General features: G+C 42.9%; 6 protein-coding genes across 6 annotated transcripts; 2 read left to right on the forward strand and 4 right to left on the reverse strand.

Moving 5' to 3' along the window:
- Nucleotides 1–3420: 3420 nt before the first annotated feature.
- On the reverse strand, nucleotides 3421–6599 carry BO82DRAFT_344303 (putative meiosis protein MEI2; the record flags this gene model as incomplete). The annotated part of the gene is made up of 14 exons (XM_025633653.1): nucleotides 3421–4059; nucleotides 4113–4218; nucleotides 4283–4362; nucleotides 4420–4463; nucleotides 4514–4542; nucleotides 4595–4612; nucleotides 4680–4710; nucleotides 4765–4783; nucleotides 4846–4912; nucleotides 4961–4996; nucleotides 5057–5419; nucleotides 5474–5908; nucleotides 5979–6363; nucleotides 6412–6599. 14 exons carry the CDS (start codon nucleotides 6597–6599, stop codon nucleotides 3827–3829), a joined length of 2034 nt encoding a protein of 677 aa, XP_025487961.1. The 3' UTR covers nucleotides 3421–3826.
- A 1960-nt stretch (nucleotides 6600–8559) lies between these two features.
- BO82DRAFT_435609 (Rab GTPase-binding exocyst subunit SEC15) lies at nucleotides 8560–11995 on the forward strand. Its single transcript, XM_025641039.1, has 9 exons — nucleotides 8560–8862; nucleotides 8919–9911; nucleotides 9974–10105; nucleotides 10165–10266; nucleotides 10324–10433; nucleotides 10494–10629; nucleotides 10679–11128; nucleotides 11178–11428; nucleotides 11489–11995. Exons 1-9 carry the CDS (start codon nucleotides 8815–8817, stop codon nucleotides 11565–11567), a joined length of 2301 nt encoding a protein of 766 aa, XP_025487962.1. The 5' UTR covers nucleotides 8560–8814; the 3' UTR covers nucleotides 11568–11995.
- Nucleotides 11835–13296, reverse strand: hapE (CCAAT-binding factor complex subunit HapE; the record flags this gene model as incomplete). The annotated part of the gene is made up of 4 exons (XM_025633654.1): nucleotides 12815–13296; nucleotides 12698–12720; nucleotides 12573–12636; nucleotides 11835–12517 (listed from the first exon to the last, which is right to left on the reverse strand). Exons 1-4 carry the CDS (start codon nucleotides 12894–12896, stop codon nucleotides 11835–11837), a joined length of 852 nt encoding a protein of 283 aa, XP_025487963.1. The 5' UTR covers nucleotides 12897–13296.
- Nucleotides 13297–13829: 533 nt separating this feature from the next.
- On the forward strand, nucleotides 13830–15381 carry BO82DRAFT_358020 (Fcf2 domain-containing protein). The gene is made up of 3 exons (XM_025636168.1): nucleotides 13830–14140; nucleotides 14213–14372; nucleotides 14598–15381. The coding sequence occupies exons 1-3, from the start codon at nucleotides 13953–13955 to the stop codon at nucleotides 14970–14972; spliced, it is 723 nt and encodes a 240-aa protein (XP_025487964.1). The 5' UTR covers nucleotides 13830–13952; the 3' UTR covers nucleotides 14973–15381.
- On the reverse strand, nucleotides 14972–16471 carry BO82DRAFT_344314 (purine-nucleoside phosphorylase; the record flags this gene model as incomplete). The annotated part of the gene is made up of 7 exons (XM_025633655.1): nucleotides 14972–15190; nucleotides 15242–15521; nucleotides 15570–15772; nucleotides 15829–15893; nucleotides 15985–16064; nucleotides 16137–16215; nucleotides 16279–16471. 7 exons carry the CDS (start codon nucleotides 16469–16471, stop codon nucleotides 15137–15139), a joined length of 954 nt encoding a protein of 317 aa, XP_025487965.1. The 3' UTR covers nucleotides 14972–15136.
- A 1536-nt stretch (nucleotides 16472–18007) lies between these two features.
- Nucleotides 18008–19449, reverse strand: rps1 (40S ribosomal protein eS1; the record flags this gene model as incomplete). Its single annotated transcript, XM_025641040.1, has 5 exons — nucleotides 18008–18530; nucleotides 18585–19086; nucleotides 19188–19213; nucleotides 19269–19353; nucleotides 19436–19449. The coding sequence occupies 5 exons, from the start codon at nucleotides 19447–19449 to the stop codon at nucleotides 18387–18389; spliced, it is 771 nt and encodes a 256-aa protein (XP_025487966.1). The 3' UTR covers nucleotides 18008–18386.
- Between the last annotated feature and the right edge of the window lie 867 nt (nucleotides 19450–20316).

Genomic DNA, 20316 nt, shown 5'->3' on the forward strand with positions numbered 1-20316 from the left:
ACTTCTGGTTTTTTTTATTTTAGTATATAAGTTTGATTTTATAGTTAATATTTTTTCTTTAGTATAGCAGTAGTTCCTCTGTGTTTTTTAATTAAAAAAAATAGAAAGTTCTAATAGTACTTATAAAAAGTATTATATATAAATTAACTGTTTTTTTAGTTTAGAGTACTTTTTAAATATTAATAAGTAAAACTATAAATACTTTTATACTTTTTTTAGATCTTTTTTATAAATAGTTTTTAAGTTCTGTTTTTATAATTAGCTGAAGTTTTAGATCTGTATATTATAAATATAGTAGGTTTTTTAGTCTTATTTTAATTATATATAAAAATAATTATTTTTAGTCTGGTTTTAAAATACTAATATAGTAGGACAGCCAACTTTTATCTAGAATTAAGTTATATCTAAGATTATTAGATATTATATAAAAATATACTTTTTTTTAGTATAAGATTCTATATCTATTTTTATCTGTATAATAAAGTAGATTAGTATTTTATTATCTAAAATTTCTTATACTAATTTTAGATTAATACTAATAGTCAACAGGCTATTTACTTTAGTAAATATTTTACTTATAATACTATAGATTAGATATTTTAAATTAATAAAAGTATAGGTAGTTATAGTAAGATTTAAAATAGCCTCTACTAAAAAAAATATATAACCATATATTTTTTTTAAAATTTTTCTATTTTCTTTTAGTTTTGTTTAGTAATTTTTATCTAGATATATAATTTTATACTAGACTTTTTTTTCTAAATTAGAGTCTTTATCTAATAAGATATATTATTTTTTTTATTACTGAAAAGTAGATATAGCTGCGGCTATACTTATTAGTTATACAGCAGATTTTAAAAAATATTAGTAAATAAAATATTTATTTTATTTATAATAAAAATAGTAATTTATTTTATATCTTTTCTGTATTTTACTGGGTATTATTTATTAAATCTATTTTTAAAGATTATTAATTATTAAATAAAAATAGTATTTTTTTTATTATATGGTAGTTATTTAAATAGATTTTTATTTTATTAGTTTAGGGCTTAGTTTGCATCACACCGGCACAGTTTTAGTATAACTTTTTTTTAAAAAAAATATTTTATTAAAATTATAGTTTATATATTATAGTTGGTTGTAATATTCTTTATATATAGACTTTTAAAAAATTTTAACTAATTTTTTAATAAGTCTTTAGTTTACTGTAGTATTTAGTATAGTTTTTTTTATTTATTTAATTAATTATATTCTTCTGCCTGTAGTAGAGTTTTATTAAAATTATTTAAAAATTTTTTTAATTTTATTTTATTTTACTTTATTATATTAATCTGGTTTAGGGCTTTTTATTATATATTAGAGTCTTTAAATACTTTATCTATTACTATAAGTATATTTTTTAATTGTATTATTTTTATATTTTAAAATTTAATTTAAAAAAAAATCTGTTGTACTGCCTGTCTGTATAGTCTACTATAAATATAAAAAACTTATTCTAGTTTAATAAAATAGCAGTTTCTGTCTATTATAAGTTTTATATATATATTTAGTTTAAATAATTTATAGTTGTACTTATCTTTTTTATTAAATAGTTTTATATTAAAATATTAAAAGTAGGGTCTGTAGTTTAGTTTATATAATTACTATAAAAGGTTTTTTTTTAGTTTACTATTAGTAGTAGGGGTTATATTATAACTCTGTAATTTATTTATCTATTTTTTAAAAGCTGATTTTTATTTTACTATTTTTATACAGAGGCTGATTAGCTTCTATAAAAAAAGTTATATATTATTAAATATTACTACAGATACTACAGTCGGCTGCAGTCCTTTTTAATCTATTTATTTTATTATTTTAATATTTTTTTTTATTTTTTTTTATTTTATTTGTATACCTAGTCGGGCTCCGTTTAGGACTTTTTTCTTAATAAGCTATTTTTAATGTTACAGAACGGATGGATTATGCTAATTAAAACATGCCTTTAAATAAAAAAAAATAGCTGAGGAGCTATTTCATCTGTTTATACAAAATTTTTTTATATATATGCTAAGCTAGTGCTAGTTTAGTACTTAGTATGCAAGGCCTCAGGTGCCAACTGGTGTCTAAAGCCGAGCTCTATAACAGGGCCTTGGTCCCATAACAACTGGCACCGTTCCAACTAGATAAGATTTTTAAAAAACTAGTTTATTATTTTTATAAAGCTATACTAATCAGCCGGCTAAATACAGCTTTAATACTACTAAAAACACCTAAAAATATAAGGCAATTAAAAAAATCTAAAACTATAGTTAAAAAACTGTTTTATAAATAAATACAAAGTTCTCCGAAGTCTATAAAAACAGCTATATTATATATTTTAAAGAATGCTGAAATAGTATTAAACTAAGCCGCCCTGTTTAAGTATAAAAACCACCAACTCCGGACTACTAATAAATACCTTAAAAAAATAAAGCTATTACCAAGTTCCAGGCCTTAACAGCTTGACTACTGGTAAGACAGTTAAGGCTTTTTAATAAGCCTATAAAGCTAAAAAGGTATTTAAAATTAAAAAATTTTTAAAAATATTTAATAAAAAATAGTCTTACTGCTGCGTACTATCTTACTGTTCTAATTATAATTAACTTAGCTATATATATATAAAATACTCTATAAGGATTCAACACTAAAAAAAGGTGATTTAAACAGTGTAAATACATTAATTTTTAGCTTTAAGAATGTATATTAACTGGAAATCTTGGCAAGCCGGCCAGGCCGCTTGTGTGGCCAGCCCGCATGTGAATTACATTAACCAATCCTATGATCTTATTAATACAACCTAGACTCCAGAGGATATACAAAACTCTAAACCGATAGACCAAATCTTCTCTAAGAACACATAATTCAAGCAAAGATGGCTAACACACACTGGCTAAATATATCAAATATAAGTTTAAATCCACATGCTTGAATTAGAGAATGGCCCTTTCAAATCAAAGAGTGATAGACTACTTTTACTTTGAAGAAGAATATACAGAATTATAAGCTTATTATTCCACACCGTTGTTTGGAAAAGGGAGTCTAAAGAAGAGCCATTTCATATGAAATACATATAGCTGTTCCACCAGCTTGCATGTTCCAATCACATAACAGACATGTTAGCACTAGGAAGGAGTATAAGATTCAGACATCGAACAACAATGCCTTTATGATCAATATGTGTCCTACCCACAGAGACAGAGTTAAACACGTGGGTGCTATTTACCATAATCAAGAATTATATGTCGCACCCCTACAAAGCACGCATCGCGCTCCTCGATAACTGCTGGTTGGACCTGCATAGGAACATCAGAGCCCTGCGCCAAGCAAATGCAGGTGTTGTTGTCGAACAGTCTTCACTTTCTTCACTCTATGAGTAAATCATAATGCACTGGAGTAGCCGGTGAGGGGGGAAGGGAAACCAGCCACCCTTATCTTGTATTACAATTAGATCTCTTATCGAACGGTATCAGAAGAAACACCTGGGAAGGACGCCAGAATACCACAGACAATGGCACCCCAACAACTCGAGTCAAACTCAGGCAATACCTCCAAGCCGACCAGGACGTGGTAGGATGCTCCATATGGCTTCAACCCCTCTTCGCCCCCAATTGAAATAAAACCCCTGCACTGTACTCGGGACAAATATCGTTGCTGTGCTGTAGCTGGAACTTGACAAAGGGAATAACTGTGACTCCTCCGGCATTTGCTCTCCCCAATGTCACTTCCGGTCATTAACCTTCTCTGGATTACTCTGATTTTATCAAGGGATATAGATTTGAGAGCCGCAGGCCGATGCTTTGAAAAGAAATCAGGAGGTCTTTGGGGTATTTTCAGGCATTGGCGAGTCGCACCATGATTTCAGTCCGGGGTAGGTACACGGCGCACTTCTGAGACCATTCGAGGCACCATATGTGCGCTTCGGAGCAAGCGTCCTAACATATACTATCTCACGTTCAGCAGCCGTGGTCCCGCGGTCAAACTGCGAACGGCGTCGACGCTGCTCGTCGCGGTACTGTTGGCCGACTCGAGGGGCAAAAAGACCTGAATAGTCAGGCATGAACTTGATTCTCAGCGCTAGCTCGCTGTGTACTGACCTACATGCTCGGCATTTTCGATGCTACGACGCATCTTTGAGGGATTGTCTGGTCCAGGGAAGCGATCCTCGGTGCCAGCGAGATGTCCAGTACCAGTGTGGAAAATCTGCATTGGGCAATAAGCCTCTTATGCCGTCCACGGGCTTGAATCAAGGAATACATATACAAACCTTTGGGCGGAATGAAGGGTGTTCCAACATAACAGAGCTGTTTCGAAACTTTTGTACCAGGCAGTCTTTGCCCTGAATAGCTTTCACTGAAGTCAGACAACCATCTCTTCCTCGAACGAAGACATTCGCTGACTCACTGGCATATGAGACTTCGGCAACTTTATCACTGTTGAAGCAGTTCCTTACTCAATTTGTCAGCGGGAGCATGTTGAATCGATATTCCCGTCATACCATGTTCTTCCAGCCCGTGCATTGACGAACTAAATATTCTTAGTGGTATGCTAGGATGTACTGCCTCGTGTATGTACTGACATCAATAATATCGATCGGCTGCACTGCGTCAAATGCCGAACTTTTTACATCAGGCCACACACACCTGATGATTTGACAGACTTACATCTTCAAAGTTAATAAAAGCATAGCCAACACTTGGAAATATTAGCAACAAGAGGTCTAGACCTGTGAGGGCATCATTGACATACTTGCAGTTATTCGCAAAGTCTATAAGTAGTATTAATGATTAGCCACAGTGGTCTTGGTAAGGGTGTCTCATGGTATCTCACCGATGCGCAGATACATGAAGTCATATTTTCCATGACTTGTCTCATCGACAATGGCCTTGAGCATGGTCTTTTCATATTAGAATTTAAGCAGTAAGTATGAACGCCGTGACTTTACCTGGTCAATTTTATTGGGAATGTTGCGAAGCATTATCTGTGATAGACACGCTAATCAGCATCAGGGCTATTTAGAAAAATGACTGACGGAACCCACTGTGGTCCTGACATCCAATCCAAGGCGAATTCGTTCAATGTCAACAGAATTTTGGCTTCCCATACGGGGATCAGGGTAACGGTTCAGATCACGCCGCGGGGAAGGCATGACTCTTTCACCAGCCCTGGACATCCAATTCATAAGACTAGTATGTTCACCTGGAGGTACTGTCGAGCGACCTGTTGGGCTAAGCTCCATGTAAGGAGTGCGACATGACTGAGTCGGAGTCCAAGAGGGCTGTGTTTTGAAATGGCCTTCTGTTCCAGTGAGCCGCTCCTTCGCGGGAGCAGGACTGGCCGGGGTGAACCTGCATGCTTTCTTCTCTAAATCGGGTTTGAACTGTTTGATCTCGATAATGCAGTCCTTTCATCTAAATTTTAGTAATAGCCAAGGGTATCGCATGAGAAAGCAACATACGTCAACCAAAGTTCCATTCAAAGTGGTTGTCACATTCTCGGCGTCGCGAGTATTGAAGAACTCGAGATGGAACTCGCCAATGTTGTCTTGTCCCGTTGGTACATCTGTAAAGGACTTTATGTCGCCGAAGGTCATAGCAAGGGTTTCCAAGGAGCGGGCCACGGTATGCTGGTTAAGATTTGGATTACGGCCGTCGAAGTAGACGGTCACCAGAAGTTGGCCTTCATAATCAGATGCCTGTGATAGAAGAGCTGGCTCCGCGTGCCGCACGTACTCCTTAGCAGTAATGGGGAAAGCTCGCCATTCGGGTCTAAGCAGGTTGACCTTTTCAATCGCTTTTGTAACCTCACGACTATCTGTGAATGCAACATAGACTTTGCCACTCGAGTTGAGTTCTGAAAGAACAGGACCTCTGAGAGAACCAAACTCGCGACGCTATCTCTGGTCAGTATATGCTCATCACTCTCACCAATTGATGTCAAGTATCTCGGACTCTGAGACTCACATTGAAAAATCCAGCTAAGGACATGTATGTCAGATTGTTTGGCACATTCTCTATTACCAGTGCTCGACTGTGACCTTCGTTGTCAAGCTCATCTGGCTCTGCACCAAACAATTTCTTTATTCTGTTCGACTGTATGCTACCGATAGCGCCGTAGCTCGAGATATCTCTTTCCATGCGATTTATGAGCCCTGGGCTTCTTTCAATGCGCTTGGGATCTGGGTGCGTTGCTATGAATTCGACCCGAGAGAAGTTCTGTGGGCAGGATCGGCCTTGGATCTCTCTATTTGCGCTATCTAACATCCCTACTGGGGTAAATGCCGCGGCTGTCGGTGAAAGCTGGACACGCGATGCCGCTGTTGACACAAAGAATGGATCAGGAGATGTACTAGAGTGGTTAGAGAAGTTGTTTATGCGTCAAATACCATACACTTACGCAGAGCAGAGCCTACGGACCCCGGCATCGCTGAGTGTGTCTATAACGCGAGTGTCCAGACGGCCTCTAGAGAGCGTTTCCTCGGGCGAGTAGACGGTGAGCTTGGTATCAGGAGAGCCATTGGCTGAATCGATATCGTTCAGAGAGCTTGAGCTGCTCAGGCCACGAGACGAATTGCCTGTCCGCATTATTGGAGTTTCTGCTTGTATTTTAGTGACTAATGAGGCGGAGTCTTCAGTTCACAGGAAGGTATGTACCCTTCACACTGAAGGTTTTGGTATAATGATCATAAAAGTCCCAGCAAAGAGAAATACCATTTATTCAGACCCAGCCTGTGAAATATGTGCTTTGTAATGATAAGCAAGATGCAGTGCGTTTGTCTATTTTTATGCGGGAGTATGTAAAGAGATTGAAAAGGATAATTTCACAGGTTTAGTATTGGGTGTTAGGGAAGGGCCCCGCATGGTAAGTAACAGGGTAGTGCTTAGCACAGTGATTCTTCATCATGTACTAGGCTCAATGATGCTGCTGTATTATCTTTTAAGACAAGAAATCATAACACAAACTCTACTTGCTCCCTTCTTAGTCCATCCATGCCCAGGTTTTGAGACCATTCTGCCAGCAACGCAGTAAATTGGTCGCGCTTGCTTTTTTGGGGCTTGCAACATGGAGGAGGGCACATTAGGCAATTCCTTGTGTTATCATCAACTCAGAAGCTACGCAAGTGTTCGATCTATACAGAACCCCGTCTGGTCATTGGGTCCACTCCCAATTTCATACTGTTAATGCCGGCCATCATAGAAAGCCCATGATCAGCCTCTTACTGGGAAACCTGTTGCGAGTTTGGGAGAAAGATCCGCGGAAATGAGACCAATAGCAACCTCTATAGAGGAATAATGCCGGCCTGTAAGCATCCCAGGCGACTTCCGCGTGTTCTGGCACTTTCCTGCTCGGAGATACATCTTTCAAGGTCCGGGGTTGCTTTGAATACCATGCTGAATCGATTGTTATAGTGTGAAATGTCTGAAAGCCGAATATGGTACTATGCTCGTGCAATATGCCAGGTTCGAAGTACCCGATTCGACATCAACGATTAGTTATCACAAGATCTGCAAATCCAGCTATGTAGTAACTATGAGTGGTACAGTACATGTACAGAGTACGAAGTACGGATTGAAGCAACAGATTAGCTTATGGACGTGTATCGGTAAGTCTCTACCAGTGTAACGATGAAAAGGGCAATAATATGAGGCTATTCTGATGATCTCGTACACCAACATAAGGTGTGTAAAGGAAGGAAGTTTATATAGGGGGTGATTGAGGTCACCATCTACCGCTTGCCTAAGGAAGCAGGCACAAGCCACAGCCGGTCCTCCGCTCTTCCCACTGAGTACTAGTCTAGAGGTCTTCAGCAGCCGTGACAAGTAGGGCGGGCTGGTAAGACCACTCGCATTTACTGAGTATGAATGGAATGCCATTAAGGAGCTTTGAAACCCCCAGCAGATGTGATCAATCTTGGCTATCAATTAAGAAGTCTGGCGAAGCGGTTCCTTCCCTCTTATGAGTATTGTACCGGCACTTCCAACTCACCGCTGATGATGCCCTTCCAGTCGTTATGCCACTTTACCGAATATGGAGATACCGTGTCCGACCGTCGTGGACCAAGGACCTCGAATGTGACTAGCGAATGGCTTCTCCGTAGTTCATTAGTCACTGGCTGGCAGTGGTTACTAGTTAAGTAGCACCTGCCGTAGTCATTTAAGCAGGGGAACTAGGTACCTAAGTACTTAGAGACTACGTACCTATCGGTACTACAAGAATGAGCGAGGGGCCCTTTGGCCCCCTCTACGCAATTTGTAGTGCTGGGTTTGAACTGAGTTGTCTGCCCCATGCCGTAGGCTGGGGGCACTACGACAACAGTTCTGAGTATGGATGCCGCAGTGGCAGAATAACTGGAAGCGGTGAAAAGTGTTCAAAAAAACAAAACCGGAAGGCAAAGTGGAAGTATGTATTGATAGGTACTAACTGCATGAGGGTGCATTCGGAAAGTACCGTGGACTGTGGACCGTACCGCACCGTTCAGCCAGCTTCTTGAGTGGCTACCTGAGCTACAAGCACGTACGCCTGAAAGAATGAGGCTGGTTGGCGAAAAAGTTCCCGAGCATGTCTCAACAACGATCACATGTTTTGCAAACGTATTTTCTGCTACGCACCGGTTCATTTCACTGCTGGAGTCTGTTATGCGCAGCTTAAACGTCCAAACAGCTTCCTGCACTGACTACCTTACTTTTGCTGCGTCATCTTCCGTAAGACCAACCACACATGATCACCAACAATAGCTTTCCCAGGCACATTGCGAGGACCCACCACGTGTTCGAGTTGCCATAACCCTCAACCATCAAGATGTCGCCTGCGATACCCTCACGCAATGAAGCGCATGTTTTGAATCAAGTGAGTAATTGTGTAACAGGCCGTAGAACTTTAGACTGACCTGCCATCCTACTTAGATCATCATATCCCCTTCAGATACAGACTACCTGGATCAATTGATTCCGTCCATCAAAGAATACAGCATTGGCAACAGAACTTCCCAGCTCTTGCAGTCTTTGGCCAAATTTGCAAGTGATAAGGAGGCGGAAATAGAGGCTATCTGCAATACAAATCATCAAGAATTTGTTGCTTCCGTCAATCAACTTCTTCGTATCAGGGAAGGTACGGTTAGTCTAACAGCCGAGATCTTAGACCTCAACCAATCCATCCAAGCAAGTACGGAAAGATTGGCAGAGCAGAAAAGAGCCCTGGTGGATTCGCGCAGTCACCGGCAGAATATTGACGAGTCGTCTGGCGCTATACAGGACTGTCTTGAAGTTCTGCGCCTGGCCAATCAAATCCATGATTTGCTATCCAGAAAAAATCATTATGCGGCCTTACGCGCCCTGGAGGAGCTGCAAAACGTTCACCTTCAGGGGGTTACACAATACAAGATTGCTGAGATGATCCAACGCTCAGTGCCTGCCACGCAGAAGATAATTGCGGAAGCAGTCATGTCTGATCTGAACACTTGGCTTTACAGAATTCGTGAAATGTCTCAATACCTTGGCGAGATAGCTCTGTATCACACCGATCTACGAAAGTCGAGACAGAAAGAAAGAGCTGAAGCCTTGCCCTACTTGGGACAATTCAAGCTTAACTCCGCCATTGAACTTGTTTCCGATGAGAGTGAAGAGTACGACTTATTACAGAACGACGAACTTCAGGTTGATTTCACGCCACTACTTGAATGTCTGCATATTCATCGATCTCTAGGGCGTATTGACATGTTTCGCCTCGAATATGCCAACACACGCCGTCGGCAAAAGGAGCTCCTGTTGCCTACATCAATAACTTTGATTGATGAAGATGGGGCTTGTCTTCATAATCTCCTCGAAGAGATGGCAGGATTTGCTATTGTTGAGCGCTCAACGATGAAAAGAATCCCGGATTTGAGATCCCCTATTGACGTATGTCATCTCCTTGATGGCCTAAGCTGGATTTGAGTTGCTAATATCATGGAATTGGCAAGGTTGATGAACTATGGGACTCGATGTGTCAAGTTGCTGTGAACTTGATAATGAAGGCCCTTTGCGAAGTTGATAACGCGGAGAGCCTGCTCAAAATCAAGAATCTAATTGCATTATTTATGCAAACAATGAACGTTTGTTAAACCGATTCTTGTGGCTACCATATCATCTTGTACTAATTCATGCCTGCTAGACATGGGACTTTCCTGTCGGCGTCTTCGATACATTTCTATTGACACTTTTCGAAAAGTATGCTGACCTTCTAAAGAAGAGGTTTAGTGACGATTTCCAAGAGGTGTGCCCGTGTCCGTTGTCAACGAATTGGTACCCACATTGCTAAGATACTTTGAAGATCGTTTCCACCGACGATTACATGCCTATGCCAATACAAACAACTGAGGAATATGAGAAGGTGCTGAATGTCAGCTGGTACAATCCAGAAAAACCACACGAAGAACAGATGTAAAAATCCATCTCATTCCCTCTCGATTTGGCTACCAAGCCACTAATTCATTCCATCAGGTTCCCTTGCGTCTTACCATTCTCTCAAATGTATCCGCTGTGCTGCATTGATATTCGCAATTTCCTGAATCAATTTTACTTCTTCGCCAATGATGATTTCCCTCATACCAATGTGATTGATGAGACACTCAAAGACGTGAGTGGCATGCTGGCATTGGATATCATCTGCAAGCTAATAATGCAAGGCATTGGATGAACTTCTTTCGGATAAAGTGTGTGATACACTTGTTGAGCGTCTTTCTTCCCAGTACTTGGGACAGATTGTGCAGATTCTTATCAACTTAGAACATTTTGAACATGCATGTCGCGAGCTCGAGTTGCTTCTTGCAGCGGCAAGATCACAGTCCTCTTCTAGTGAGTTTGTGATGCTGAATGCAACAGAAAAATTCAAGAATAATAAGAAGGCGGCCGAAAAGCGAATCTTTGAGGTAGTCAACTCCAAGATTGATGACCTCATTGAGACAGCTGAGTACGATTGGATGGCTCATATTCCGCCTACGGAGCCGAGTAACTACATGCAAACACTGACCAGGTTCCTTTCTAACATCATGAACTCGACGCTCCTCGGCCTCCCTACGGAAATCAAGGAGCTAATATATTTCGACGCCCTTAGCCACGCAGCCAACATGATCCTAGTTTGTCTTACTTGCGCACTGCGAGAAATCTATCTCTGACATGACTTAGGCACTTCCTCTTTCGTTCGATGTGAAAAAGATCAATACAAACGGGGTGCTAGCTCTCGCGAAAGATGTCGAGTATTTATATCAATTTGTCGACAGCCTCGGCGTGCCCATACTACGGGAAAATCTTGACGAGCTGCAGCAAACAGTGCAGTTGATGCAGGCAGACAACACAGATGAGTTCTATGATATTTCTACACGAAACAAGAAGTATGGACGTGTAGATGCCATTAACGGCCCCGTTCTTCTAGAGAAGTACGTCAAAGCTAAGCTTGCCGAACCCGAAGTGAGACATATGCTAACCTACCTGAGAAGGATTATGCGCACTGTGCAAAGCTCTGCCAGAACTGATAAATTCGCTACCTTATCTTCGAGATTCGGAAAGAAATCATGAAACACGTGCTACGGTTGCTCCGATTTTGCTGTTTAAGCACAAGAAAAAAACGCTGGATCATGTTGAATCAGAAGATGACAGAGATAGCTCATCCGTCTCATGCTCTCAATTCGTCGTTTCTTACCACTAACCAAAGCGTATTAACTCTTCCAATTCCATTTAATATTCAGAAGGTCGAGGACGTCGACTCAAGCACCCTAACACCTAAGCGAGAAACATAAATCATAATATCACTTGTGTACAAGACTGATTAGCCCACAAACTTGTTCATGGCAATAGCTTCGATGATCGCAAACGAATCCCGATAATGTGACATACCTGTTGCGGTGGCATATGCGGGTAAGCATACATTCCGTCGAACATTTGAGGTTGATGTCCTCCATAAGCCGCGGTAGGGTCTGACTGTACAGCACCGGCATACATTGTCGGCTGTCGGTATTCCGGATCTTGCAATCCGTGCTGGCCTAGCGAGCCATAGTCTGGGGGTGGCATATGGTGTGAAGTGTGCTGAACTCCATGCTGGGCCGCTGGCATGTGATTTGCGGGGCCGGCAGCGCCCGATGCGCTTGCAGCTGCCCCAGCAGTCTGACTTGAACGCTTCGCATGCGATGTAGCCTCCTCACGAGGTACTATATCAATAAGGAAATCAAACATATCAGATTTCGAAAGAGCTGCTGCGATGTCCGACCTTTGTAGTGTGCGCCGTTTATTGTCTTCAGCATGGATCCATGCGCGCATAGTAAGCTCGGTGATAAAGATGTCGCACCCCTTTGCAAAGAGGATAGGCGCTTCGGCTGAGATCATCTTTACCTCCGGGTCGGCCTTCATCACTTTCTTAATACGGGCGAGCGGCAGTTGATGTATCTTGTAATCGTGATTATCTGTCTCGAGGTGGTTGATAATGTGCTGCCAGTATGTTGTTAAGATATCCCGAGCAGTTCCTTGCAGTCCTTGATTCACCTGTCCGTTGTCAATTAAAATCAAAGTGCAGCTGCCGAGGATAACTACTCGCATTTGCCCAAGTGCCCGTATAAAGCTCAGCAACAGGTGCGAACCCTTGCGCAGATAGCTGGACAGATTAGAGCAGTGGTCAGCGTCGAAGTGTCCATAGTCAGAGCCTGTTCGTAGACAAGCCCCGGGGAAGTGGGGAGCCCTACAGCTGCACTGGCTCCTATAGAAATATGCGTCAGCCCAATCTTCAGGTTGTGGAGACGTGCTGAGTATGTAGGGAGGGCCAAAGGCTATACCGTAATGCCCCCCGTTTCGGGTGTCATATACAGGCTGCTGTCTACCCTGCTGCTGGCCAGCACTTTGTGTAGGCTGTTCCATCTTGCGAAGCTCGCTGTTGAAAATGATTTCGAATTACATGCACATCAAATGAGAGGGTTATTCTGACAGAGGTGAGAGAGACGCTGATGAGGTATGGTAGCAACGAATATATGCTTAATTTTTATCCCCACGCCTGAGGCTAAGAGTATGGTGAATAGTAGAGATGATAGGAGTGGAAACAGGTGAAAATGCTGGGTAGTAGTCAGGAAAGAACTGGGTAAGACAGTAAGGTGACGGCCCATAAGGTGAATGAAGTTGGTGGTAGCGTGCAACAAAGCCGCGCCTAGCTTGGCAGGTGTCTCAGTACCGTACCTCGGGCTGTCGTCCTCGGAAGGTACAATACGTACGTAGGTAAGGTAGGTAAATCAACTAGTTATACGTATCCCTGCTTACTACTGAATCACAGCACGTCGATTGTTGAATTTCCGAATCAATGCGGATCATGGCTTACAGCTTTCTCTAAATTTATAATACTAACCTGGGGACCTGCTTGCGAATAGGCTTAGTCACCATTCGATTCCATTGTATGTATTCCTTTGTGCGGTGCAGACGCGACACAGTACCCGAGCACAGTGCAGTGCTAATATCAGCTAGACACCCCAGTGCTCACTCTGACATCATGGTGCCACATGCATATCAATCGGTCTACACTGTGTGCACCGTACCATCGGAGCCCCCTCGAGCAACATACAGTAGGAAGACGGACCGAAAACAGCCCGTACCTATGCAAACCCCTTATGTAATTTTAAACTCGTATAAGTTACTACATATTACAATACTCAGCACACTAAAGCGTATTCGATACGCGTGTCCGGACTGTAATAAAGAGTATTGACCAATAGGACACTCAGTCACTGGTACTGCGGGTCCCTAAGGAGAAAATTTTCCTTAACCTAGCCGATGTTGTTCCAAAATGGAAGTCCAAAAAATAGCTCGACTTTTCTCTCCCCCATAAATACCGAGTTTTGATTTTGCTTGCTCACTTCTTCCGCCTCCATCCTTCACTCTTGCAAATTCAATCTAGCGATAGAAGCGCGCAGTTTGGTCATAAGGACTATGACAGGGGCAACATGCTCTAAACTTGATGACCTCCCAATACAGGATGGCATTGTCTTAACAGATCGGGAGATAGAACAGCTTCTCCTTGAAGCTGAAGACCGACTCCAGGGTTGCGGTGTCGAAAGACCCAAAGAATCTAACCAAATACAGGCTACAGACTCACTTTCTGAGCAATATTCGATTCGGTATGTCTTTCGGCAGCATCTGCTCCGAGGCATCATCTGCCTTGCTCTAAAAGCTAATTCTGCACTTCTCAGGATACCAAAATTATCTGGCAGTACAGCCCTTGAGCCGTATCTCGATCCCCAAAATGATGTGGCATTGGTAGATACTGCCAGGTTGTTGCCTCAACAAGACTACAACGATGTTCATACTAGAAGGCCGAGCGCGGCTATCCACGATTCCAAAAGCTCAAAGGTAAGAATCGCGATTTCTTTTGTTGCCTATTTCTGTCGTTCAACCCATCTGCAATGAGGAAAATATTTCGCGTAAGCGCTTGATACAGCTTATCATCCCGTACTGGGCTGCGCTGTGCCAATGAAAGTTTCTTTTGTTTCATAGTTACTCTGAGCAAATCTCTGTTCTCAACCTTGATATTTCACCGCAAGGAAAGGGTTCAAAGGCTAATTATATCGATTTCAGATGAAACCTACGGCTGGTAGCGACTGGTTTGACCTGCCCAAAACTGAACTGACGGCAGAGTTGAGACGAGACCTACAACTTCTTCGAATGCGCTCAGTCTTGGATCCTAAGAGGCATTATAAGAAGGAAAACAGTAAAGCGCAGCCCCCAGCTTATTCTCAAATCGGCACAATTATTGAAGGTCCAACGGAGTTTTTCAGTGGTCGCATCGCGAAAAAGGACCGTAAGAAGACATTCGTCGACGAAGCAGTGGCACTGGAGAAGGAGACCAAACGCTTTGAGACCAAGTACAGGGACATCCAGGCCACCAAACAAAGTGGTAAAAAGGCCTACTACAAAAATCTACGCTCTAAAAGAAATGCCAGAGGGAAGTAGACTAGCTCGAAGGTTCATTGGGGGTTCATTCTCATCTAGGGTCAAGCGATGGCGTGCTGTCACTGGACAGGGCACTTGGTTTATCTATCTAAGCCCTGGGCCGAGAATCTCGCGTGCGCTCACCGGACAGAGTTGCCTCGCCCTGAATCCGTGATATCGCACCGTCAGCGCCCGTCGGATGATGGAAACCCGAAAGCGACTGTCTCCATCACCAATCTCTGCACACGTGTCAATTGACGTTCGGCTGCAAGGAAGAGGGGCGAGCATACCTGCATGTCGATTGCTGCCGAGCGACCAGCGTCAAGGACTTCTTGATGGTTAGCCTTTCCTTCTTGCATGATTGCATCCAGCTCTTCCGCCCTCTTGCCTGTGAGCAAATTGTCATCACCTCGGGGAACTGGTTCCAGAACAACCTTATTAGTCACGAGACTCAACGCTAAGACTCGCACGCCGCAATGCCTCGCAACAACTATTTCTGGAATAGTGGACATCCCCACCAGATCGGCGCCAAATCCACGGAGCATGCGACATTCTGCTCTGGTCTCATAGCTGCACCATTTTAGCTGTGCAAACGGATTATGGAGTTACACCGCTCACCTTGGTCCGCCAACAAAAGCATATATACCCTCGTGGAGCCTCCTCTGGTTGCCCGATAGATTTATGGTGGCCCAAGCTTTATGGACATGGCGGCGCAGGTCGAGATCGTAGGCATCAGATAGTGGAGGGAAACGTGGACCGAATTCTTCGGCATTAGGTCCTCTTAGTGGATGAGAGCCTGCCAGTCCAGAAAGGAATAAATGCTGTACGCCTTTCAGAATCAGCCACTCTTTTCGAGCACAAGGGTGCGTCCACTGACGTCGTTGAGTAGCACAATGTCGCCCACCATATAATCTGGATTTAAGGCCCCCGCGGCATTGGTTACTATGACCAATCGATCGTGTTAGATTCGAGATATGAATGGCAATCACTCCTGCCGTACCTTCCATCTGCCTGAGGGGAAGGGAAAACTCACAGATCATTGCGTCAATGCCCAGTAGCTTGAAAACGCGTACAGGAAATGTAACTCGATCCAAAGAATGGCCCTCGTAGTAACTGTTAACAGGTCGCAGTCAATGAGCAATCCATGTGGTCATTGAATTTGACGAGGATGGAGGTTTCTCTCACTGAGCTCGGCCCACCATCAACACTGCAGGGACCTGCCCATTTAGGCATCCAAAGACGAGCTTTCCTGCGTGGCCGGCCACTTATGAATGCAAGGTAAGCACTGAGCTAATGCCATGACGAACTCATGTAGCCTGAGCGTTACCTGTTAGATGGGGAAAATGGGGGACGGATTTGAAGTCAAATTCGGCTCGCGGCTGGTCGTCAATTGTGCTGGCGAGGCCGCCCAAGCCAGAGCCACAGATTATGGCAATGCGAGGAGCTTGCAACGGAGATGGCAAGCGATCTTTCAAAAAGCGAGCTGCTTCACACGCTTGCTCATATGAAGAATGTGCCATATTCTTAGGCCACCAAAACACTTCTGATCGCAAGATGGGTGAAAGTGATAAGTTACAGCTGCTAGGTTAAGAAAGGCGGGCAAGTCACACCGTGAAATACACATAACACAAATTGTAAGTTGGCTTTTGAATGAATGAACTATTACTAATTTCAGGCAATGGATTACCCCTCTCTGGACTGCGTAGAAAAGAGACCCCAATAGTGAAAGTGCATTGTTGAGAGCCACGAAATAGATTTCGAATAGAATTAGTACTACATTTCATCATGCTATTCTACAGCCATGGAAGTAATTGAGTCTTTGTCGAGATACTGTCACCTTATACCATTTTCGTCGCCATAATCTTTATTACGTCCATGTATGTAAGGATGAGCAGAAATATACTAGTGCATAGTTCTAGTTTAAAAACAATTACTAAGCTGTGTACCGGTCATCAACTCATGAATATCATGTAACTGTCCCAATCAAGAGGATGAGTTCATCAATAAGTTAGAAGATGGGCACAGTATATGCACCTACCCAGTAGTATACAGGTCTCCTTTTGTACCCCTGAACCACCAGATACATTGATCCTTACCCTTTCTATGATATGTGTAGAATTTGAATTTCCCGGACCAATGCTCATTTTGACCAGTCTTAGACACGTCTTTCTATTCTTAATCGTCGGGTGTCCCATGTGTTCAGGTACTTAGAAACTGTACGTACATATTGGTGATCATCAGGCAAACTGTATTTTAGCTGACGGTTCTAACCGGGAACTGTGTGATGGCTTCCCAACAGGGCCGTACTTGATCATTATCAGGCTAGTCGCGCAAAACAGGAAGCCGAAGGAGTATACCCCAGTGTAGGAGGTTTATGAAAGCCAGAAGCCATGAGTGTACACGCTGCTGCACTGCCTGATATCACTAAACTATGTACTATTGTAAGAAGCTTCGCCTTGCTAGATATTACTGAACTTTTTGATGTCCAGAATATTGCTAGGTCCATGTATCATGGCACTGTAGGTAATAGGGCAGGTAAGGTAAAGCCTGCATATGAATAACCAATCCAGTTTGACCTTATTGTCAAGTCTCACGGAGAAGGCTTAACAGGCCAATGGTATAGAGCTTCATTATTGACCAGCTTTTTGAACAAACCAGGGTTCAGTACTGATGTCAAGAACCCAAACTACAAATGAAAGGGTGAAGCATTATGAAACTATCTACTCTGCATTAACAAATGCATGCGTGTAAAAGATTGCTAAAGGACTTGTATACGTATGATTTCCAGGAAAGAGGGAGTGGGAGAATTAAAGAGAGAAGGTGACGTGCACAGCCCTTTTCCATGATACGGAAAGATTACCACTCCAACTAAAGGCGTACCTTGCAAAAGCCCCCGATGACCTTAGTACCGTGACCAAACCGGTCTTTTCATGAAAAGGAGTATGAGACAACCACAATGATATTGCGGTAGTATTCTGGAGTAACGGGTGGCATGTCAAGTGATTCAAAAGTTTTCGCCTACTATGCTAACTGTAAACAGATCGATCACTATTTCACTAGAATATTTCAGAATCAAAGTCTACTTGTATTTGTACTGCAATTCGTTTTCCAGGGCTTGCTTATATCGAGTATGACCGCGAGGAATAAGTGATCATAGTCAGGGCTACGTGGAATCGATAAGAGCATTCTTCGGAAAGCCAGCATTGTTCGCAACGAGTGAGTGACTGGATATCGGTGGGGATTGGGGGTATATGAATCCAAAATGTTAGCCCGTTAACTGGAGCTCGCTAAGATATTGAAGATCGGGATTGTCGTTGTGGATGCACTGCTGAGACTACAGTTTTTGAACTCATTTTTGTCATGATTGAAATAGTCACAGTGTTAACTTCAGATGACAGGGGGAAACAGCATCTATGATCGGCGAGTATCAAAAATTTAAACGCTCTCAAGAACAGTTTCCTTGAACTCTCTCTCAACCTTTTGGCCCTTGTCATCGGTCGTAGACTCTCCGTGCAAGTTAAGCAGCGCGCCGAGGTCGAACTTGGGGGACTTGAGAAGCTTGACCTTGCGGATGTGGACCTAGTGTCTGGTTAGTAGACTGACGATATTAGAGAACCGTATCGCTAGACTAACGTTCTGCAGAGGATAGATGCCCTGGGTGGACTTCTCGATCTCACGGCCAATAACCTCGGGAATGAGCTTGGTGGTGAGCTGGGCGAGAGAGCAGCTGGCAGCTTCGCGCTGAATGATCTCGGTCATCTTCTTGCGGATAGCACGGATCTGGGAGGAGCGAGCGTATGTGGTCTTCTTGATCTGATTGGGGCGTCTCTTGGTGAAGGCAATGGCGAACAGACGAAGGAGATAGTCGTCGGTGGTCTTAACGGTGACATTGGCCTCGATCAAAGACTGCCACTTGCGTACCAGGGAACGGAGCTTGTCGGTGGTGAAATCCAATCCGTGGAAGTTGGTCAAGCAGTTCTTTCCCTGGATTTCATCGACACGGAGCTTGACCTTGCGGAAGGCGTGATCCTCATCGTTCTGGAGGTCGGCAAGGGAAACCTCGACGATCCGGCCCTTCAAGGAGTCGTTGGCGTTCTTCAGACCGCTGGTGCGGTTGACCAGAGTCTTTCCAACACTTTATGAAAGCTTGTTAGCGTGATTGTCGTATACCCGAGGCCACGAGGTAAATGTTGCACGAGAAAAGGTCATGAACGGAACGTTGGGGTCGCAGCATACTCTCTGATTTGGAAAGTTGAAGGAGCCTAATTGCGATCAGTCGAGGTCATAGCGCTACTATTCAATGCAAAATAACTCTACCTTCAAGGAGTACTCGTCCTTTCTGGAGAAGGGATCAACGGTTCTCTTCTTGATGCCCTTCTTGCCCTTCGACAAGCGCTTGTTCCTACCAAGCGATCAGTTACTGAACGTTCGAAATGGCAGTCTCCTGTTCGGTAGGTTGAAAGGGGAGGTATAATTTCGCATACTTTCCGACGGCCATTATTGCGACTCAGGTCTATCCCGCAACAGTTGAAGACAGACTGAAATATCACACCAAGCGCACTGGTGGAGGGAGTCGATTCGATTGTCGCTGGCTTGCTGCTCAGTCGCGGAAAAGTGTAGAAATCCAAATCCCACAGAAAAGTCAGCTAAGCGAGCCGTCGGCCCTACCACCAAATTACATAATATGCTTCCCCACAAATATACTGATTTAGTCGTCATGATTGGCTCCCACTGCTCAAGCACGCGTGACTCTTGAGTCCATTTTCCATAGATCTACGGAGTATAATAACTTGTGATTAGAATAATCTGATACAGCATGTAGTCTGTTGCAAAGTTCTGTCTGTATGTCACTATCTGCAAATGCAAGCTCTAGGCTCTTCTCTTCAAATCCCGAAGTAGTCCCTTACAAATTGTGTACAGTTATGAAAGGCAAATCAGACAGGGATGCTATCTTCCAGTGTTCTTTGCCTTCTGTAGTCATGTTTAAGGATTTATCTCAATGGAATGTCGATTATGCAGAATATGCAGAGCTCAGTACAAGTAGGATGACTGTCACTTGCTGTTAGTATGTACAGTATGTCACAGAGACATACATAGTTACCCTTTAAATAAACCTTTATTATCGGCATTCCCCGCAAATCGAAACACTAATATGCCAGTTTGCTACTTAAGTGCCTGGAGATACAGTATAATGATTCAAAGCTACTCCGTGGCTTTCGTTGAATGATGTTCTATGTACCGCAAGGAAGATTGATTGAAAAATGTGTGCAGAGTACTTTCTTCCTTGCCAGCTGGATGGTGTATTTCCAACTTTACGGAAAACTTACACATGGGCAAGTGGTCCGGGTGCTGACATCAGATTACC

Source organism: Aspergillus uvarum (genome assembly GCF_003184745.1).
Source record: "Aspergillus uvarum CBS 121591 unplaced genomic scaffold BO82scaffold_64, whole genome shotgun sequence".
Taxonomy (NCBI): Eukaryota; Fungi; Ascomycota; class Eurotiomycetes; order Eurotiales; family Aspergillaceae; genus Aspergillus; species Aspergillus uvarum.

Excerpts from the sequence above, each read along its gene's own strand:
- BO82DRAFT_435609 (XM_025641039.1), top strand. The coding sequence starts at position 8,815 with ATGTCGCCTGCGATACCCTCACGCAATGAAGCGCATGTTTTGAATCAA. Across the intron at positions 10,106-10,164 it reads TATTTATGCAAACAATGAAC|ACATGGGACTTTCCTGTCGG; the intron begins GTTTGTTAAACC and ends CATGCCTGCTAG. Across the intron at positions 10,434-10,493 it reads AAACCACACGAAGAACAGAT|GTTCCCTTGCGTCTTACCAT; the intron begins GTAAAAATCCAT and ends TCATTCCATCAG.
- BO82DRAFT_358020 (XM_025636168.1), top strand. The coding sequence starts at position 13,953 with ATGACAGGGGCAACATGCTCTAAACTTGATGACCTCCCAATACAGGAT. Across the intron at positions 14,141-14,212 it reads TCTGAGCAATATTCGATTCG|GATACCAAAATTATCTGGCA; the intron begins GTATGTCTTTCG and ends TGCACTTCTCAG. Across the intron at positions 14,373-14,597 it reads ACGATTCCAAAAGCTCAAAG|ATGAAACCTACGGCTGGTAG; the intron begins GTAAGAATCGCG and ends TATCGATTTCAG.